This window comes from Microchirus variegatus (genome assembly GCF_963457635.1).
Source record: "Microchirus variegatus genome assembly, chromosome: 15".
In the NCBI taxonomy this organism is placed as follows: domain Eukaryota; kingdom Metazoa; phylum Chordata; class Actinopteri; order Pleuronectiformes; family Soleidae; genus Microchirus; species Microchirus variegatus.
The window spans coordinates 6,134,936-6,155,987 of NC_139816.1; the positions used below are offsets into that span (position 1 = coordinate 6,134,936).

A 21,052-nucleotide genomic window follows, 5' to 3' on the forward strand; every position below is an offset into this window, starting at 1 on the left:
TTATTAAAGGCAAATGGTTCTGTTTTAGAGCGGCCACAATCACCAGAGCTACGACGATGCTTCAAATGAGTTTGACGCGTGAAGGCGACGTCTTAAAAACACAGTGTCGCTATCAAACACAGTGGGAGGACATGCATTAACAAACAAGTGGGTGACATATGACGGCAGAATGGCGACGTTCCCTCTGGCCGCCGACCGCAGGCTTTCATGTGCCTCATGAGCAGAGACACATTCGATCATTATGACAACAGACGCAGACTGTGAGTCACCCACACGTCACACTCAGAAGATGAGTCTCAAACCGTTCCCCCAAAAAAACGCTCAACATAAAATTCCATTGTGTCAGACGGAACAGAGAGCCGAGCTCGGACGCTTCCAAGTGACTCAGCGGAGCGTCGACGGAAAACCTGCCAAAGCTGCAGCAGAGATGAAATCCTGCTGTGTGCAAACGTGTTTGTTTTAATTCTTCTTCAGTCCTGACAACATTTAGCAGGAAAATCACTTTTTAATTCACCAAGAAAATCCCTCACACCCACACTTGTCATAACGGCCATGTGAGTCCCTTTGTTTTTCATACGTTTGTGTGTTTTTGTGCGTATTTGTTCCCTCTCTCAGGACTTTTTGTGGACTAAACACTGACTCATGGAGACCAAAACCTGGTCCTAATAAAGTAGAATCTAATGTCTAAGGGCTAAGAGTTGAACTGTGGTGAGGTTAAAGTTAAAGGTATAACACTTTGTTTAAGTCCAAATGACAAGAGTTCAATGCAGTGTCCTCAGAGGAGGTACTGTTATTGACTTACCCCATACAATGAATGAGTAAAGACACTAAAAATTCAAAAATAATAATGAATTGGCTCACAGTGACCAATGACCATCTTTTGAAGAACAGTAAAGCCTCGTCTATCAAATCTTTGCATTGGAAAGATTAACTTGACTCTGGACTTTGGCCACACCCTATTTTTATTGTTTTATATTCAGTTGCTGGGCTGTGAAACCCGCCCCCATATTTTACTTTTTTATTTATGCATCTGGAACTGAAAAAGGACAACAACAAAAAACAGCCCATGTTTTTGTTCATGTTCTGTAATTATACTGCTTCTAACAGGAATGTAGAAGTGTCACAATGACACTGATTTTATTGTAGAAATGAAAGATGAAATTCTGAGATTAAACACGGAATTCTGAGATTAAAGTCGGACTACCGATATTAAAGTTGGAATTCTGAGGTTAAAGTCGGACTTCTGAGATTAAAGTCGGAATTCTGAGGTTAAAGTCAGGATTCTGAGATTAAAGAAAAAATCGGCTGAGATTAAATTCAGAATTCTGAGATTAAACACGGAATTCTGAGATCTAAGTCGGACTTCTGAGATTAAAGTCGGAATTCTGAGATTAAAATCGGACTTCTAAAATTAAAGTCGGAATTTTGAAATTTAGTCGGCATTTTGAGATTAAACTTGGAATTCTGAGATAAGTCATCATTTTTTATTCTTTTTTTGAAAATGGCCCCAATACTCTTCTATATATTTTCAATAAAGAATATCTATATCTATATATAGATATATAGATATAAATATATAAAACATGCACACACACACACACACACACACACCTACCAGCGAGCTGTTTGCCCATGTTCTCCAGCTCCTTAGAAAAGAGGGCGTCGCCCAGAATCAGGCCTGTGTGCCCACCTCTCACTGGCTTCAGATCAGACTCCCAGACAGCCTGACGCTAGTTAGTGAGGCAAAAAGAAGACACACACACACACACACACAGGGAGAGAGAGAGAGAAAGTCACATTAGAAGAGAGAGAGAGCGAGAGAGAGAGACCCTTCAATTAACTTTTAATATTCATTTCAGGTTCTGCTGCAAATATCTGAGCCATATCTCCCTGAAAAAAAAGAAGCAATTATTCTTTTTATGGGCTGTGGAAAAACAAAAGAAACCACAACAAGTGCAGATGAAAGCTGACGAGGGTGAACTCTGTTGAGTCAGTGTGGGACACGAGACTTTCAGTAGTGGTTCAAGAAAGAAACTCTTTTATAAAACTCTGAGTGAAACCTAAAGGAGCTTGTATGCACATTAGCCTGTGGGGAAAGAGGCTGTCGGCAGCAAACGTGGCAAAGTAAAAAACAATAAATCAGCCTTTTTTTTGAATAGTTTCCTAAATGCACAAGATATTGGTATCATATAAAACTATAGAGAGAAGAGCGCAGGCCTCGGAAAACAAGTTTCCCAAAGTGTCAATACACTCTTGAATCCAGATTTGTATTTATATCACCTATAAAATCTTGTTTGTAGCTCTTCCTGGCCATGATTTGGAAAAGCCACCTGTTGTTTGCCGTGTGATTAATCTTAATTTACTACTCATGATCTGTTAAGCCAGTGGACCAAGAGCACAATAGTCGGTGCACAGGTGATAAAATTAAATTAGTCCGATACAGCTCCACCTCCTGTACGTTTGGTTTACACGAGAGAAGTTACGATATCTCCGGAGCCAACACTTACATCATTTGATGATGACTGAGCGTTTAATGAGACACAGAGTTGACTTGACAAAGTGCTGACACAGTAAGGCTTGGGGGGAGTCGGTGATGTACACGCAGCACAGTTTTCCAGTGATATTTAAAGACAAACCTGGCAGTTCAAGATTCACAGTGGACTAAAAAAAAAAAGTCTTTCCACAGTGAATCAACGATCCGCTGATAAATGTCAGGCGTGGATTCCCAGGGTCTACGGCATTGAACTGTGTGTCTGTCAGATACATGAGGCGTTCTCTGGCACACAGAACCACGCTGCCACAAGCCAATCCTTAATTACAGCCCTCATAAAGCAGAGTGGCGGCTTGAATGTTACAACTGAATCCCCTCCCCAGCTCTACTCCTCTCTCTCTCTTTGGTGGTATCTCCCCCCCCCCCCCCCAAATCCAACAGCATGACTTCATCTCGTCCTCCTCCAGCTCTGGGTCTTCTCAGGCAAACAAGGCCACCAACAGATTCAAGTTCCCCCCATGTGCACTTGTATATAATCTTTATTAAACTAAAAAGATATGATATACTGTAGGTTTTTGTTTTAAATTCCACATACTGTCAAACATACTGTGATGCCGTGATTCTTACATCAAATGTACAGTTGATAAAAGTGGATTCGTATTTATTAGCATTATCTGTAGCAGTACTTTTAAACAGACTTTTGTAAATTCTTAGTTTTAGTTTTTAATCGTTTTAGTGTTTGTTTTTGAGTATTTGCCAGCAGCAAGATACAAAAAAGCTCATAATGAGTATTGTGTGTGTCATAAAAACCCAACAAAAGATGCTATTTCAAAAATGTACGAGAACAACCATCCCTGAATCAAATATAACGGTTTACAAGAAAGTAGCCTGAAGTGTAAAATGTGTATAACACATGTTGTTGCTAACGCTATAATTCTGCCCCCGTTTGATCTTCGTGAACATAAACGATGTATCAGGCTCTGACAAGCAATACTATCAGACCTGACTGAGGGAGCATTTGTGTGTATACAGCAGCCATACAGAGGTGGGCAGGGCATTTATTCTGTCAAATATGCAGCCGTCTCGCTTTACTAGCCCAATGTTGCTGTTGCCGTCATCTGTCTTGAAATATAACGAATCACACGATCTATAATAAGAGATCTAAATGCCTAAAATGAAGTTGTGAATTATTCATTAAATAACTGCTGTACCCTCCCATCTTTAGGTCTTTGGAAAGACTGATCTATGCTGTATTATTTATTTCTGATGCTGCTGACCCTCAGGCTCCTCTGTCCACTACAGGGAAATATTCCACAGTAATCAGGGCCATACGTACTGTGTATATAAGCTGCAGACCACGGGTGGTACTGTTCTGCAGCCACGTACGTATATAAACAGGATGTAGCAAAAAAATCTGCTCGCAATCGATGTTAACTGCCCCCCAGATAACATCGATGAATAAACAGACATTACAATCAAAATATGGCTCTTGTTTGGTGTGAAGTCTGGTTGTTTAGTGAAGTCATACATATTTACAAACCTACAAGATAGCAACACGAACAATGGAGCAACACAAAACTGTGCTGAGAGACAAATGAATTTGATTACACGGTAAAGGAGGTATGATGAAATGATTAAATCTTATTTTGAAGCAGCCTTATCTAAAACAAAGTATGACGCAGCACACATGGATCAGACTTCTTTTTCCATTGTAAAAGTTAAAGGTCGGGTGGGAGATCATTTTCTTTTACTGTATTGCTTAACATCCTCTTCACAACCCGATCGTAACCAATGAATTAATGGATTGCCGCTATCCCAAATCCCTGTGGGCGTACCCCTCTTCATGCATTAGCATGCACAGAAGACAACACCAGAGCTTATGCTAGCTTTCTAAACCCAACGAGACGGTTGCAGCACTGTTATGGCAGAAAAGGTGACATCAACAAGTGTTGTTAGCAAACAAGACATCTTTTTGGGAAAAGCTACTGCCAAGAAAAAGGCTGATGCAGAACGATCCAAGACCAGAGTGATCATCGGTGCTGCGTTTGAAACGAGAACTAAGTGATGCCATGGTGGCTCTGTTTTTACTGGAACAGCTAGCGTTACCGAAAATTACCTAAATTTACCGTTCCTGTGCTCTGGAGGCGTAGCTTCGGGGGAAGTCTGAAGACAGGGGCTTGGACTTTTGAATTAAAAATCTAGCCTGCTCAAAACTGTTTTTTTCCAAGATCTCCAACCCTACCTTTAAGGACCTTTCTGGGATTAGGAGCAGTGGGCAGCCACTGAGCAGATTAAACACCAGTGCCTTGGTCAGGAGCAGCATTAATTAACACGTTTTAATGGTCGAGGGACATCAGAGCACCTGGAGAAAACATGCCAACTCAACACGGAGAGGAGCCTGTGTTGGAAACCCCTGGACCTTCTCGCTGTGAGGCAACTGCTGTCATTCTTTGGATTCTGCGATTGGATTCCCCATAATTTCCACAGACAAAAGAGAGATGAGAGATTGCCTAACGCTCTCCAAAAGTGATTTTGCAATGACTTATGTATATATTAGTGTCAGCGGTGGAAAACCCGAGTTGTATAATCATCCTCCTCCTCCTCCTCCTCCGCAGTGTGACAAAACTAAAAGACGTAAAAGAGCGAAGAGGAAAAACCCTCTGGTGATGCTTCTGCCCAACTAACAAACATGGATCTTGTTTCTGGATAAATTGATTCCATGTTGAGTGAAAACACGAGAGAGACAGAGACGAAGAGAAAGAGAGAGAGAGAGGATGGAAGTCTAGAGTTAAATATTTTATAGTCTGCATGTGTGCAGCTATACGTGTGTGGTCACCAGTAATAATCACCACAATCTGGGGTTTGGTCCAACATCGATCGTCCACACAACAAGAACTGTTTGGGATGTGTGCAACTCAGTCACAGACCTCAAACAAGGCTGGGCTGGGCTGGAGGTTTGCGCCTACAGCTGGCTTTGTTGGACTTTCTTTAGTTGTGGTCAGGACGGGGAGCAAAGGGACTAATACAAACACACAAAGGCTCAAGCACATACACCAAGACAAACGCAGCTTTTCTTATGTTATTTCAAGCTTTTACCTGGACAATTTAACACAAATTGGAGCCATTTGTTCATGTGGGTTAAAATAAAGAATAAATAAAAAAGTGTGTGCATCATGGATCGCATTAAAACAAAGCTCTGACAGATGAATGCTACCCCAGCACGGTCTGTTTCTGTAGGATAAAATGTATTTTCCGGTATATTGGACTCATCCCTCTCTGAAGACTTGAATGGAGTGAACTAAAGCGTGAACTAAAGCGTTGCTGAACTGCATTGTGGGGTTTGTTGGTTCCACTTTACTTTGTTACCATTTTATTTCTGTTTTAACAAAGATGACAACATAACATAAATGTTATTATCCTTACCCTATCCCTAAAAAAGAGAAGTGGGTCAGTGCATAAAGTCAGTACAAAGGATTACTTTAAGTACTCGTAGGCACATTTTACCTATTTCATGGCCACAAAATACTAATACTATATGTGGCCATGAAATACTAATTAGCATTAGTATTTTGTGGGAACAAATTAGTAATTTGTGGCCACGCATTAGTATTTTGTGACCTAGTTTAACCTATTACCTAGAGGTTTTTTTCCCCATGTCATGGTTGAGGCTTCATGTTTTACCTATTTCTTGGGAACATTTTAGTGTTTTGTGGCCACATATTAGTTTTTTGTGGCCAAACATTAGAATTTCATGGCCACGTTTTACCCATTTCATGGGAACAAATTAGTATTCTGTGGCCACATATTAGCATTTCATTGCCACGCCTTAGTATTTCGTGGCCACACATTAGTATTTTGTGCACAGGTTTTACCTAGAGGTTTTTTTCCCCATGTCATGTTTTTGAGGCTTTATGTTTTACCTATTTCTTGGGAACAAAATAGTATTTTGTGGCCATTCATGTGCATGTTTTACCTATTACCTAGAGTTTTTTTCTCCCATGTCATGATTGAGGCGCTGTAGTTTTCTGAGACAATAAGTGATGAACATACAACAGTCCATTCATCCAAAGACCACCGCTCGCTATTGTTTTTTGTACGTTGGCAGCAGACATCACATCCCATCGCATTACCAGCCACATCCACACCCAGACTTAAAACTCTGGTTGACTGCCATTATTAAAACTCAAAAATGTAAAAATCACGTGCAACAGCAAGGTGTAGAAGAGGCAGTGTGAAAATAAGAGAACATTTATGGCATGAGTATTTGATCTGCACATGTGTGCGGTAGAGAACACTGAGTATTGTTAAAAAAAAAAAGAAGAAGAAGAAATTTGGGTTATTTTTATTTCAACCACACAACAAAGTCTTGGATGTTACTGATTACTCGCTCTTCAAACATGCGAGGAGAAATATTCTCTCTTTATAGCACAGGATCATGAGCCACATGTGCCGTGGTTTTGTTGTTCAAATGCACGTACGGTAAACAAGCAAGTGCAGGAGCAAAAAAAAAAACATACACGTTTTAGATTAAAATGAATCAAAAGCTGATCTATTTAAGTGGACGGTAATAGACTGCAGATACTGTGTTCTCTGAAGAACACATGTCCCTGTTGTGTGAAGCCGTACAGCTTGTAATACCAGAGGAGAATAAGAGGATGTGAGGTCTAACACTCAACTTTTAATGAGTTCCTGTTGTTTTGGCTCGCAGCATAAACACCTAACGGATTTTATAGACTATAATATACAGAGTTCACCGGCTCACTGTGTTCACAAACCACAGCCAAAAGCAAACAGGATACTGACAATAACACAGTCAGCTTCTTTATTTCCACGACAGGTTGGAAGTGACATCTGTTCTGACCTGAAGTCACATGTTTTGGGTTCTTATGGCACTTTTATTTGCAGTTTCTCTCCTTTGAGAGAGCGTCTGCGTGTCAACAACCAGGTGTCGCACTGTGAGAGGCTCATTGGAAGGAGATTGTTGTCATGTTTGGGCAAAATTGTTAATTTTTGTGTTAAATGTATGTTAAATTTCAAAGGTAGCAGAAGTAGGAGAGAGAAGCCATTTTCTTTTCTCCTGTTTCAAGTTTTTTATTTCTGTGTTTTGTTTTTGTATGTAAGATTAGGTTTAAAAAGAGAAGTTTTAAGTTTTAGAAAATTGTTAATTTGGTCACATTTCACAGCCTAGTCTCTGTAATTAAATAATAAAAGAGTAGAAATGCATTCAAAACAATCACATATGCAACTATAGTGACTGAACAGTAGCTTGTAATGAGTAATTGTTTGGGATCAGGTGAAGAGCTTCCAGCAGAGAAAATAAACAGTTTATAAACTGCATCAATAAAACACTAAAGTCTAAGTGTAATTTGGAAAAATCAGCACGACAAAAAGCAGCAGAAAAAAAAGACCAAAACAGCAGCAGCAGTGGAAAATGATAGGAAATGTGTAATTAAAAAAGAAGACACAGTGGCACTACCAACACGCGCTGCAGCAAACTCTTTCCAAATACGAGAAGCCATACAGTGTTTTATAATTGGGCTCAAACTCGGCCAAATTCCCCTGGAAACAAAAACAAACCATCACAATGCCTCAGCCTTGTATTATACACGCGGCAATGCTAATGATCATACATACATGTATTTCTACCGTACAAACCAGACTTAATGATGGCAACGCAACCATAAAAAACACTAAATTTGATCACTTAACACTTATAAAGGGAACCATAGAGGAATTTCTTGCTGCAGCGATTGCTTTAGGAAAGTATTTGTCTTTATGGGGTAATTATCACCTAAAGGAGCTGGCCGAGACGAGGTGGGGGTGGGGGGGGGCTCTGTCGGACTAATAATGATAACCATTAACAGTGTTTACTTTCCAACATCACCGAGCTTTTACTGCCCAAACCAGGGCTGCGTACAGTACAACTCAAAGAAAACTACATTTCAGCATAGCTCATGGAATGTGTTAAATAAGAATAAATGCAGCACTTTTCTATGAATACCTTTATTTTGAAATTCAGGTTAAAAAAGCACATGGAGCAGCAGCAGATTACGTCTACAAGTACTGTAAGGGCGGTAACTAAAAGTAGTTTTTACCAGCTTCTATCACGTGATGATCTTGGTGAAGGTCATTCATGCTTTTATTGGCACTGGCCTGGATTATTGCTATGCCCTTCATATGGGGGGCAAATCGAGCAATAATGAATCGCTGCTGCTCGTTCAAAACACTGCTGCTCGCCTACTGACATGGACGCATTTTAGCCATCCCAAAATTTCTCTAAGCTTTCTCTGTTTCAGCTCCTAAATTGTAGAATGAGCTCCCACACTTCTTGTTTTTTAAATCTCGTTTAAAGCCAGAGCGAGTCGTTTCCTGTGTGTGTCTTAATTTTTTAAATGCTTCTTTTATTGGCTTGTATGTGCGTCTTTTAGCCCTCATTAGCCCTCTTACTGTTGATTTGTTTTGTATGTACTGCACTTTTGTCCACCCTGTGGTTTCAAAATGTGTGTTTTATAAATAAAGTTGGACTGGATTAAAGTGTTCTGTATGATATCAAACACTGAACGTATTTCCTTGTGGCATCTGAAGGCTCAGAAGGACCTGTTAAACCAACAACACATTATTTACATGTTGTCATTTCTTTTCAAAGAGAGCCAAACATGTGCACGTAAAGACAAAAACAACCCACATAAATGTTTGCACTGAGGCTTTTCATGTGGGACATGGAGTATTGGTAATGTCCTCACATGAACCAGACAGGGTTTGACCTGTGGAGGAAAAGGGCTGTCAACAGATTAAAATTAGAACTATGATTGCCAACCAGGTCATCTAGGACATTACAACAACAGAATTAACCTGTGAATGTCAGAAACTCAGACATTCACATCATACTAGAGAGCGTAGGTGTCCAAATGGAAGTCACCAGGCAGCTGCCAGCATATTACGGACACTATCTGTGCCTGGAGTGGTCAGTTTGACACTTACTTTCCACTCTGAACTGTGACAAATTTCACAAATTCAATCCAATTTTAAACATTTTGAGTACTTTTTGCTCAGGTGTGTTTATATAGCCTCTGTATATACTCTACGTTTAAACCGAAATGCTCTGTGTTCTAAGGGTTAATAATCACAACGATTAACATGTTCACTGTGACAGCCCTGGTAATAATATGTTGTCATTTCAGAGTGAAACACATGCACGGTAAAGACAAAACAACCACATAAACTACAGTAAGTGAAATGTTTGCATGTGGGACACACGGTGTTAGCATTGTCCTCACGTGTACCAGACGGGAGACGTCGTGTACAAAGAGTTATGAGCTAAAATGGAGTTGTTAAAAAAATCATAAAATTATTCACCTACAGCCCCGTGCTGTAACACCTGAGCCAGTTTATATAAATTAGGGAAATTCGATGTGATCGTAATAAGCCCGGCGGTGTCTTGCATGCGTTAATGTGCTCCATCAGAACTTCTGATGACAAGCTTTGATTCAAGTAGCTCGAGTCGGCCTCTGAACGTCTGCTCTCAGTTAGTCTGGAGCCTCTGCATCTGCTCCACACACGGCACGACGCCTCGGCTCCAATCTCTGTTTTAAATAAAAAGCCATAAAAAAAATCTGCCTAACACCTAGATTGGGCAATTATAAAAAAAAGGGTATTAGATTTTTGTTTTTGGGGGGGAAAGGGGGGCTAATTATACGAAGGTATAGGCGTCTTAGCTGACAGCTTTATTAACAGCATGTGAGTGTTTGTCTGCTCTGTGCCACATTACATCTACAGTATATGTATATGGATTTCTGCCCTGAAGCCTGTGTGAGGTTATCACGCAGTCTCTGACTGAACAAAAGCACGCGTTACCTTAGCACCAACAAGACATTTTGCCCCCATTGTGTAAAAACCTCTAAATGAGCCTGGAGTGTCATCGTGTCACCAGATATTCTTTCACGCTCCTCTCGACAGCGCTGATGGCTGAGCAAAGTGATACAGGGAGATTTCTAATTGTGGTATCAGCTGCTGTGTGTGAAAACTGAAAATGCTGTGTAAGCCCGAAAAATGCGAAGTTCCCACATGAAGATGGATCGGCTGTGTCGTATAAACACGAGGCTTGAGGTGGTTTTCACTCGCTCTCACTCACACACACACACACACACAAAAAACAGAGAGGCTGCGGAGGAGAGGGTGACACGATAATTGATGGCTGTATGGTGATCTCAATTGTTTGGTGATGGATGCAGGGAAGACACTTACAGAGCCCGACATTTGAGACAACGCGTCGCATTCCTGCAGCCGTCCCGCCACCGTGTCCACACCAGGCACTGGAGCTGCTCCAGAGGACAAGGGATAAAGAGAGAGCGGACAGAGCATGAGACCACAGAAATATGGAAGGGGAGAAGAAATGGATCGACTTTGACCTTGAAATGTTGTAACTTTAATCTCTGAATTCTGACTCTAATATTAGAATTTTGACTTTAATCAGTGGCTTCAATCTTAGAATCCCAATTTTTTTTCTGAGAATTCTGACTTTAACCTCTGAATTCCGACTTTTTCTCAGAATTCAGACTTTAATCTCAGAATTCAGACTTTTTTTCTGAGCTTTTTTCTGAGAATTCTAACTTTAATCTGAGAATTCTAACTTTAATCTGAGGATTCTGTCTTTTTATCGCCAAATTCTGACTTTAATCTCAGAAGTCTGACTTTTCTGAGAATTCTGCTTTAATTTCGGAATTCAGACTTTAATCTCTGGCTTTAATCTAAGAATTCCAACTTTTCTCGGAATTCTGACTAATCTAAGAATTACTTTTCTCCGAATTCTGACTTTAATCTTAGAATAATTTTTTTTTCCCCTGAGAATTCTGACTTTTCTCTCTGAATTCCGACTTTTTTTCTCAGAATTTTCTCAGAATCCGACTTTAATCTCAGAATTCTGACTTTTTTTCTGCGTTTTATTTTGAGAATTCTGACCTTAATCTCAGGGACACAAAGGTGATAAGACACATCACTTTACTTCATTTACATAATTATATCCGTCTTAAAGGAAGCCAATACAAAAGAACTTACAGGAGATGTCAGGCACTGCTTGTTCAGATATGCGAGTCCTGTGCTCCTCTTCAGATCTGCCGTCTGATAGGCTGTCGCCCTGCAACCTGGAAACGACAAACACTCTGAATACACTACTGCGACAACAACAGGGGAGCATTTTCAAACAATCTCTCACATCATTATCTCCTTTAGCCACAACAGCGAGTCACATGTTTGGAAAGTGAACGTGAGATAACACAGAGACAAGCAGGTCAATATCAGTCTGAGGTGATGAGACAAAGGGGAAGTGTTTGGGGAGTTTAGAATCTGGGAGCAGGAGGAGGGCGACAGGGGTCATTTTCAGGACACAAACCTCGTCTTTGCATCATTGCTTCTCAAATTATATCAGAACCAGCAGATTTTTTTTATCTCCAAAAGTTCATATCTTACAGGCTGTGCTTGGTGGAAAATCAAGACTGAAGAAAAAAACCCATGGCATACAGATTCCTTATTAAATCATTTAGTTTCTGTTCTTTGTCATAATGTGTTCCAACAACATTTTTCATTCTTTTAAGTGATATTTGTTTGGACTGAAATGGAAGCTGGTCTGGACAGATTTGGCCGTACGTCTCCTCGAGGCACTAAAAAGATTTGTGTTTCCCGTCGATAGGAAAAGTTTTTCCACGGATGAAAGACGAGCGGCGACTGAAACGCATTTTCAGCGGGAAGATAAACATGTCACACGTGGCTTTTCACTGAATTTATAAACTCTTACTAAGTATTTCACACAATTTGAGCAACAGTCAGTGTGGAATTAAAACCAGCATTTATTTTTCTAACGCATATTTTAACCAACTGTAAATTACAACCACATATTGACTGTAATTACACGGCACTTTTTTTGCTCCAAATTCTTCTGCTGCATGTTATTTCCATGTCATGAGCTCAGCCATGAGGTGAAGACAAAGGAAATTCTCCATCTCTACCTCTTAGGACGAGGTTAAAAGCAGATTCTTTTCTTTAAACATCCGTCTTCTTCTTGTCTCTCCATCTCTTTAATGGACTTTATGAGACCGTTAAATGCTACCTAAGATAATCATGAAAAGACCTGCCCTCGCTTCCACTCCAGCAGTACATTCCTGATATGAAAGCAATTAATTTAATGAGAACTACGAGCTCAAAAGAGGTTTTTTGGGGGAGATCGAGCTCCATTTCCTCGAACTGCTCCGCCAACTGCGCAGCTCTGGGATGCACACGGGAGGGTTTTTGTGGCAGGGAGCACATTTGCCATTAAAATAACTGATTGAGTGCATGGAGGAGGTAGATGAAATGCCGGTGCGACCACAGCTACAGCCCGAGAGACACAGACGCGGCCACAACAGACAGGCCACACGGCACTTTGCACTTTCAACCAACCAGCCAGAGCAGAGCCAGAGGAAGCGGCGCAGTTTCCTGACCTGCCACAGTGAGTTAGGAGCCAAACGGGCAGACTGAGCTGCTGCTGGAGCCGACTGTGTCTGGACAGACAGGACGGACATGGACAAAGGCTGAAGAAAGGTGTCTTAACACGTCTGAATGGAGCGTATTAACTCACATACACTACATTAATCTTTAAAAAGACAGGTTTTAAGGTGAGGAGTCTGGTGGAGATGAAGGAACAGAGTTGTGTCACCTCTGCTTGTCTCTCTCTGACTTGTTTGACTGCGTGGACAACAAAATCAAGTGAATGCAGTCAGAATGTTTACGTGACGATGAAGAAAAATAGTTATTGTTTAGTTAGTCCGACCACAACCGCACTACAAATATGTGTAAATATTATATTGAAATAAATTGAATGTCTAACACACACACATATACTGTGGTTGCTTTGAATTTTTTAGAAGTTCAATTAAACTCAAACTGGCCTCAAGCTGGCTCTGCGCATGCTCCTCTACACACTCGCAGAACTTTTGACCCAGAAATAACAAGAAAAACATGGTTAAATCCAGAGCAGTGCAGTTTTGGACTGACAAGGAGACTGAATTATCGCTCTGTTAGCTTAAAGAATTTAATATTTTAAATAGAATGGACGCCATGAGCCATCCGCACACAGCTTAAATGTTGAGTGGACTTGGTGTGTCCGCGCTCACTATATTATACAAAACGAATGACCAAACCGAGCTAACACTCGAACTGGCACTCGAGCTAACACTCTGGCACTCAAGCTAACGCTGATACTCAAGCTAACACTCGAACTGGCACTCGAGCTAACGCTGACACGCGAGCTAATGCCGAAACTCGAGCTAGCACTCAAGCCAACACAGACACTCGAGCTAACGATCGAGACCAAAGCTAAAGATAGGCCCACTACGCTGAGCCCCAGTATGAGAGACGCTCCCAAGCAAAGGCCATTCTCGAGGCCATTTGGTGCGTTCAGACTCGGTTTTAGCAACAGAAATCCTCGCACTTTTAGCGCAGAAACACAGTGTGGTTAAGTACTTGCTTAAAAGTAATGGCTGGAAATGGACAGAAGCGTGGATATCGATGCTTACACATGCAACGGTCCCAACGCACTCTGGCACACGGGCGGGTACGATAAACTGAAGCCATCAGTGGTCGTACTCGTGGTTTCAGAGTTTTCTAATACTCAGTAGTCCATTTAAACAACTGTAGCTTGACTTAATTGTGCATGGAAACATGTTCATGCACTGAACTGAGCCCAAATAAAAATAAAAAACTGAATTCTAATGTGTTTGCGTGTATGTGAGGAATGCTTGTCCAAGAACCCCCTCTGCTATCTGTGTAACAGTTCTATTACATCAAATATTCTTCTTTTTAAATAAACATATCGCAGAGTTTAAAGGTTCAGCGCGAGTGCAAGGTCACATCTGTACAGTAGTGATGTCTGCAGGTGTGAAGCACAAGAGCATGAACTGTTCCACATGTTCCGAAGGGTTGGCCGCATACCGAGGCCGTGTCTGCAAGGCATTCTGGGAATGTCATCAAGACAGCGCTACTGAAACTCTCCAAACTTCCTGGCCTGACCTCTGCCCACATCGTCTTCCTTCACACTGGTGTGTGCGTTTGCGTGAGAGAACATGCATGCACATGTTTTATGTGGAGACTAATGTGTGTGTGTGTGCATCTGTGTGAACTCCACAACCCCTGATTTAAAAATAAAATTAAAAAAAAGGAATCTGCGTCTCCAGAAGAGCACAAAGGGCATACCGTGCGTGCAACACTTCTCCAGATTACTGATCTGTTTATGAACCTTGCACTCACCAGAAAAATTACTCTGAAAGACCACGACTCCTCCGACGGAAATGCTCGGGAAGGATTTTGGTGGTCAGGTTAAAGAGGACAGAGCAAGAATTTGGCTCAGACCAGAAAGAGAGAGGAAGACAGAGAAGGAGAACAGATGTCTGACATTTACCGAGGAGGGAGAAACGCACAAGAGCCAAAAAAAGGATTTCAGATGCAGATGCTGATTTTTCTCTGCCACTCAACAAACCACGAAAAGGCATACAATAGGTTTGCTTGAGTCATCAACAACTCGGCGATACGATGCGTCGTCTCCTGCAAGGAGCACTGACAACATCCCACGCTCCGCGCAGGAAAACGATAAGCAGCGTGAATGAAAGAAGAGGAGGAAACAAACAAATTCCAAAGCCCCAAACAGAGGAGGCTGTGCAGGCAGACCTGTGGCTGGCGTCTCATCGCAGAGATACCCGTTTATCTGGGACTGGCATCAGGGAAGAGTCCTGCCTACACCTGCCTGTGTGGTATCACACCCAGCAAACAGAAATCTGAGTGCTGCTACAATGATGCCGGGGACGGGGTACTGTGGGGGGAGGACAGGAAATGTGTCGTGAAAGAAAAACAGTGATAACGGAGATGATTATCCAACGCTAGAGGAAATTTGTGAAAACAAGCAACACTAGAATGCCTTTCAGATATGATATTATTCTCTTTCTTGGATGAGGTCTGTTACATCTGATATAAATACACAGAGGGAGTGGGAGAGGTGGCACAAGGGAGGTGTCATGACCTGCAACATGAAACAGGAGAAACCAAAAAATACACAATAATATCCATTCATATATGTGTGCTTTATACATAATTAATGAATCAGAGAGGATTTCTGCCTCTCGAGGCCGCGGGATCATGGGAATTTTTGCTTTGTTTGGTTCCCATATGTGGCAGAATATGTGCTTACTTTTGCGGCTTTTGCGAGGCTTCATGATCAAAACAAAACGGTTGATTTCTATGGATTTAAAGACAAAATACTACACATTATTTTCACCGTCTTACATATATGTCTTTAAGTTCTTGTAGCAGTCGTCTAATTTTAAATAAAATATATACATTTTTGATGGGGAGATCAATTTAAAGGTCATGTCTATCTTGTATATAATGCAAGACTTGGATGATAATCAGTACCCTGCCACCTTGACTTATGACTCGTAGTAGTCTACACTTGTTAACCTTGTTAACCGTTTTGCCATTTTTGGCACACAAACTACTCATTACTGTAACTCTTAGACCGGTTTGTGATATCTAGAACAAAAAAAAAAAAACTATGGACTATGGCGATCTGTCCAGGGTGTGATGCCGCCTTTCGCTCTATATCAGCTGTTGACCCTCACGCGACCCTGATTGAGAATAAAGCGGTAGAGGATGGATGGATACCGGAAAGCAGAGAAATAGAGCTTTGCGCCCATATACTTGTCATCACGGCAGCCCCTCAGCATGACCATCCAAACACACGTTTGTGACGTCATCTTCTCAGTACCGTAATTCCTGTACGGTTGAATAACTGCCAGATATGCAAAAGGGGCAGAAGAAACTCACTCACTGAACGTTTCTATAGCCTGGACAGACATGAGAGTCACCAGCATTCTCTTCTGGAGAGCAGCGGGACATTTACCTGGCACACCTGGAGCAGATGTTGAGCGTCACTTTGGCCTGTGGCTCAGGCTGATAGGAGCTGCGTCCCTGACTGAATTTACTGCCCGATGGAACCAGGCCCGTCACGCCCTCCATGCGCAGGTCGTCCAGATCCTCTGAGGAGGGAGGGAGGAGTGACGCCAGAGAGACGAGGACAGACAGAGGGGAAAAAGAGAGGAAAAGGACAGTTATTAGTCATACTCTGGTCTGCGTCTTGTCAACGTGATGCCCGGTGATGACAGTCGACCGAGAGCCAGTAAATAAACACTCGCAGCGCGGCTCACACGCACACAAGACTCTCCAGCCGATCATGACACAACTCTGCTGTAGGAAGCAGCAGAGGAAGATCTGATGACAGCGCAGACACAGGAAGAGTACGGCAACAGGGACACAAAGAACAATGAAGTTGGCGAGAAATACGAGTGGTAAAATGGAGACGGAGAGAGTTTCCTCTCATCTCATCTCAGCACACACACACACACACAGGCCTTGTTGCTTATCCAACTTTTATCCATATTGTTTTTAAAAGTCTGGAAAGAAAAAAAAACAAAAAACAAACCACAAAATCTGATTTCTTCAAATCTGATTCTCCACATCACTCTCAGCGACGACGGCGAGGCCTACAGCGGTGAAAGGAGCGTCGCACCCCTCAGTGCACAGCACAGCCAGCCGTGACTAATGCACGGAAAAACTGCAATCTCTCTACACAAGAGTCTCCTCCTCTGCTCGCTGCCAAGTTTCTCCTTCGCAACAGTGGAGATCTACAGAAGTCAGATGCTGCACCTCCTGCAAACACCGTTACCCATGCAGATGTATATTGGTTATGTTTGGACACACAAATCCAATTTGATCACAGAGAGTCTGCCTGAAATAATATGATTTGACTGAGGTCTGAGTGTTAGGCAAACACACGCATACTGTAGGTGGAAAGCAGTGTTTTACCTTTACTTGCGTTACTGTAATTGAGCAGGTTTTTTGTGTACTTTTTAAAAGTCATTTTTACAAAATGTGTAATTCTACTTTTACTTAAGTTTGTTTTTATGGAAGCAGAATATACTTCATTACATTTTAAATCACAGTAAAATAAATAAATCACGCACCAGGAACTTGGAATGATTAGGACAGGTGAATGATGAGGACAGGTGAATAATGAGGACAGACACATGAATGATAAGGACAGGTGAATGATGAGGACAGGTGATGGATGAAGACAGGTGAAGGATGAAGACAGGTGAATGATGAGGTCAGACACATGAATGATCAGGACAGGTGATGGATGAAGACAGGTGAAGGATGAAGACAGGTAATGGATGGGGACAGACAGGTGAATGATGAGGACAGGATTAAGGATGAAGGCAGGTGAAGGATGAAGACAGGTAATGGATTGGGACAGACAGGTGAATGATGAGGACAGGTGAATGATGAAGACAGGTGATTGACAAAGACAGGTGAATGATGAAGACAGGTAATGGATGGGGACAGACAGGCGAATGATGAGGACAGGATTAAGGATGAAGGCAGGTGAATGATGAGGACAGACAGGTGAATGATGAGGACAGACAGGTGAATGATGAGGACAGGTGATGGATGAAGACAGGTGAAGGATGAAGACAGGTAATGGATTGGGACAGACAGGTGAATGATGAGGACAGGTGAATGATGAAGACAGGTGATTGACGAAGACAGGTGAATGATGAGGACAGGTGATGGATGGGGACAGACAGGTGAATGATGAAGACAGACAGGTGAATGATGAGAACAGGTGAAGGATGAAGACAGGTGATGGATGGGGACAGACAGGTGAACGATGAGGACAGGTGAATGAACGATGAGGACAGGTGATCTATGAAGACAGGTGAATGAATGACGAGGACAGGTGAATGAACAATGAGGACAGGTGAATGAATGATGAGGACAGGTGAAGACTTGTCCAGGGTGTGACCAAACGTTAACCCTGTGTCTGCTGGGATTGGCACCAGCGACCCCCCCATGACCCTCATGTTGAGGATAAAGCAGTAGAGGATGAATGAATGTATGAATGAATGAATGAATACATAATTTTGTCCTTACTCTTATTATTTCCTATTTGTTTGTTTTAAAATAAGTCAAAAATAAACAAATAAACTGTCACACAGGAGGACAAAGTGGGAAATGCTAATTAAAGGCAGCATTTTTGTATTTGGTTATTCCCATATGAAATCTGGAATGTGATTCAAGATGAAACAGAATCATCTCACACGACAACAGATCAGGATGCTGAATTTCCAGCAGTGAGACAGAACATGATGCATGGTTTATTTGAAAGAACACTCCCCAAGACAGCCATGAAACCACGCCAGCGACAAGATTTACGAACGAGCCGCAGTAAAAGTCCATAATGAAGTCCGTGTTTACTGGAGCAACGCAACGGTTCGGCTAAGGATCAAAAGAGGAAAGGATCAGGATCCTGGGCCAGATTCTGGTTTTCAAACGCGTCCTCGAGAGGTAAAAACCTTTCTGCGGTGAAGGACGAGCAGAAGATGAGCGAGTGTCTGGACTTTTACTCGGTCGAATGTACCGAGGAAGCATTTTTGAGCGGTCACCATAAATATGTTTTTCCCCTCCCATTCTTCCCATCAGACCAGAGGAATTTAAGAGCTTTAGTCAATGAGGTGGGGCCGCCTTCAGGACATGCAGTAGATCATCATTGTTTCTGTTCTCATACACACACACACACACAGTTACAGTGCTCGTCAAATCTGAGTTAACTGACACCAACATTGATACTTTTCATTTTGGGGACTGTGTTATCTGAGATTCTGGTTGAAGGGGAGGAGGGAAAAAAAAAATCAGGCCTCACACCTTGAAAGACGAGAATGCGTGACTAATCACGTGGATTATATTGGATGACACTCGCGCATGAGAACTCCCTCTTCCCAAACATCCATCAGCCGTCGAGCGGGGCCAGAAAAACTCAAGTTTGACGAGACACCTGAACGCGTCTGCTCGACTCCATCGTTCTCCGAGCAGAATAATCACACGTTAATTGATTCATACCTCACCCGTTTCTTTTTCCATAAACACAGTGCAGTAGAATGTGTGTGTGCTCTGTGGGTGGCAAAATGAATCTTTCCATTGGCCAGTGGATGGTTATGGAAGATATTCCTCTATTAGTCCAACAATGGGGACATTTCTAACCCTAACCCAGTAATGGCACAAAGATAAAAGGTAATAATACAAAAAGCAACTGGCCATAAAATCCTCCTAATATGTCACAGAGACTCAGGAATAATGTTCATATAACAAACTGAACTCACCAACAACAACGGTACAGACAAAATATTTGCATTAAAAACAATATTTTGCAGACTGCAAATCATGTTTATGTTTTGAAATCATGTTTTAGCATGTGGCGCCACCTACCGCCATCTACCAATCATTGCAGTCAGTAGAGTCTCAGCTGCCGAGCAACCATGGGTTGCCAGTTACGTCAGAAAATGAATCCTAAAAGACCTCGGTATTTTGAATTTGAATGTAGTAACCGTTTTTGGCCACATTCTTACATATGGCACCTTAGTATTAGAAGTCATTAAAAAAGTGATATATACAATGTTTAACCTGAAATATGTGCACACATTTATGAAGAAACACCTACAAACCCAATGAAAGCTCATAAATCGCCGGTTCTTCTTCTATTTTGACCATCTCGGTGTTGTTTTAGCGCCTCAAGGAGGACACACAGATACATTGCAGTAAGACCCTTAAGCGGGGCCATATTAAATGTCACATTCATCATGGGAGGCGTGGACACAGAAAGAGAGAGAGAGAGAGAGCCACCGTCGTGGGAACTGCTGAAGTTTTTTGGGTTCTTCACTTCTTGACCACTCTGCCGTCTTTTGGCAAAATGACAAATGTGACCAGATTTCCCTCAGGTCATCGGCTGAGATACAAATCATGGCCCGGTGTCACTTGGAAACATTCACTTGTGTGTGTGTGTGTGTGTGGGGCTGCAGATTCCCCCCCCCCCCCACACTGGAATAACAGCAACCCGGCTCCGACACGGACGGAGAACATGAGCTCAGTGTACACAGCTGCTCGCCACCTCAACTCCCCACTTTGTCTTTTTTAGACTCTTTCTAGTCAAAATGAAATGACACAATGATGGAGAGAGAAAAGACCTCAGGCCCTGAGAGAAGAGAGAGAGCTAAGCTCATGCCCTCAAAGGTCAGGAGGTAAACAAAAGGCTGTTATCTGGAGGGCAACACATTAACCACGGGTTTATTTTGAAACTGTAATTTTGGCCAGTCGAGTGAAAGGAAAACAAAGATATGTGGATACGGATGCACAAATAAAATGACCCTAAATCTGACCCCATGTATTAACATGTGTAACTGTATTCTCATTATTTCTGATTAGAGATTATGAAAATGTCTGATTTGTGTCTCCAACAAACAGGAAACACATGAACATCTTGTCCTCGGTTAAACTGATTTTCATCAGTGTGCTTGGATTTTGTTGATTTATGATGTCAAAATGCATTAAAGTACAGAATAAAACTAGCAACATTTGACGGAAAAGCAAACATTTTTCAGATGGACGACAAACGGCCTTTAATCAACACAACACTTCAAACGTAGCTGG

General features: G+C 41.9%; 1 protein-coding gene across 1 annotated transcript in view; it reads right to left on the reverse strand.

The window, feature by feature from the left end:
* cUnh8orf34 (chromosome Un C8orf34 homolog) overlaps window positions 1–21,052 on the reverse strand; it is a gene marked incomplete at both ends in the record, with an annotated part of 60,122 nt that overhangs the window by 9,128 nt on the left and 29,942 nt on the right. The window contains 5 exons of the mRNA XM_083901485.1: window positions 1,616–1,730; window positions 10,736–10,809; window positions 11,546–11,631; window positions 12,964–13,023; window positions 16,413–16,548. Coding sequence (XP_083757611.1) covers window positions 1,616–1,730; window positions 10,736–10,809; window positions 11,546–11,631; window positions 12,964–13,023; window positions 16,413–16,548 — 471 coding nt within the window. The remainder of the gene's footprint in view (window positions 1–1,615; window positions 1,731–10,735; window positions 10,810–11,545; window positions 11,632–12,963; window positions 13,024–16,412; window positions 16,549–21,052) is intronic.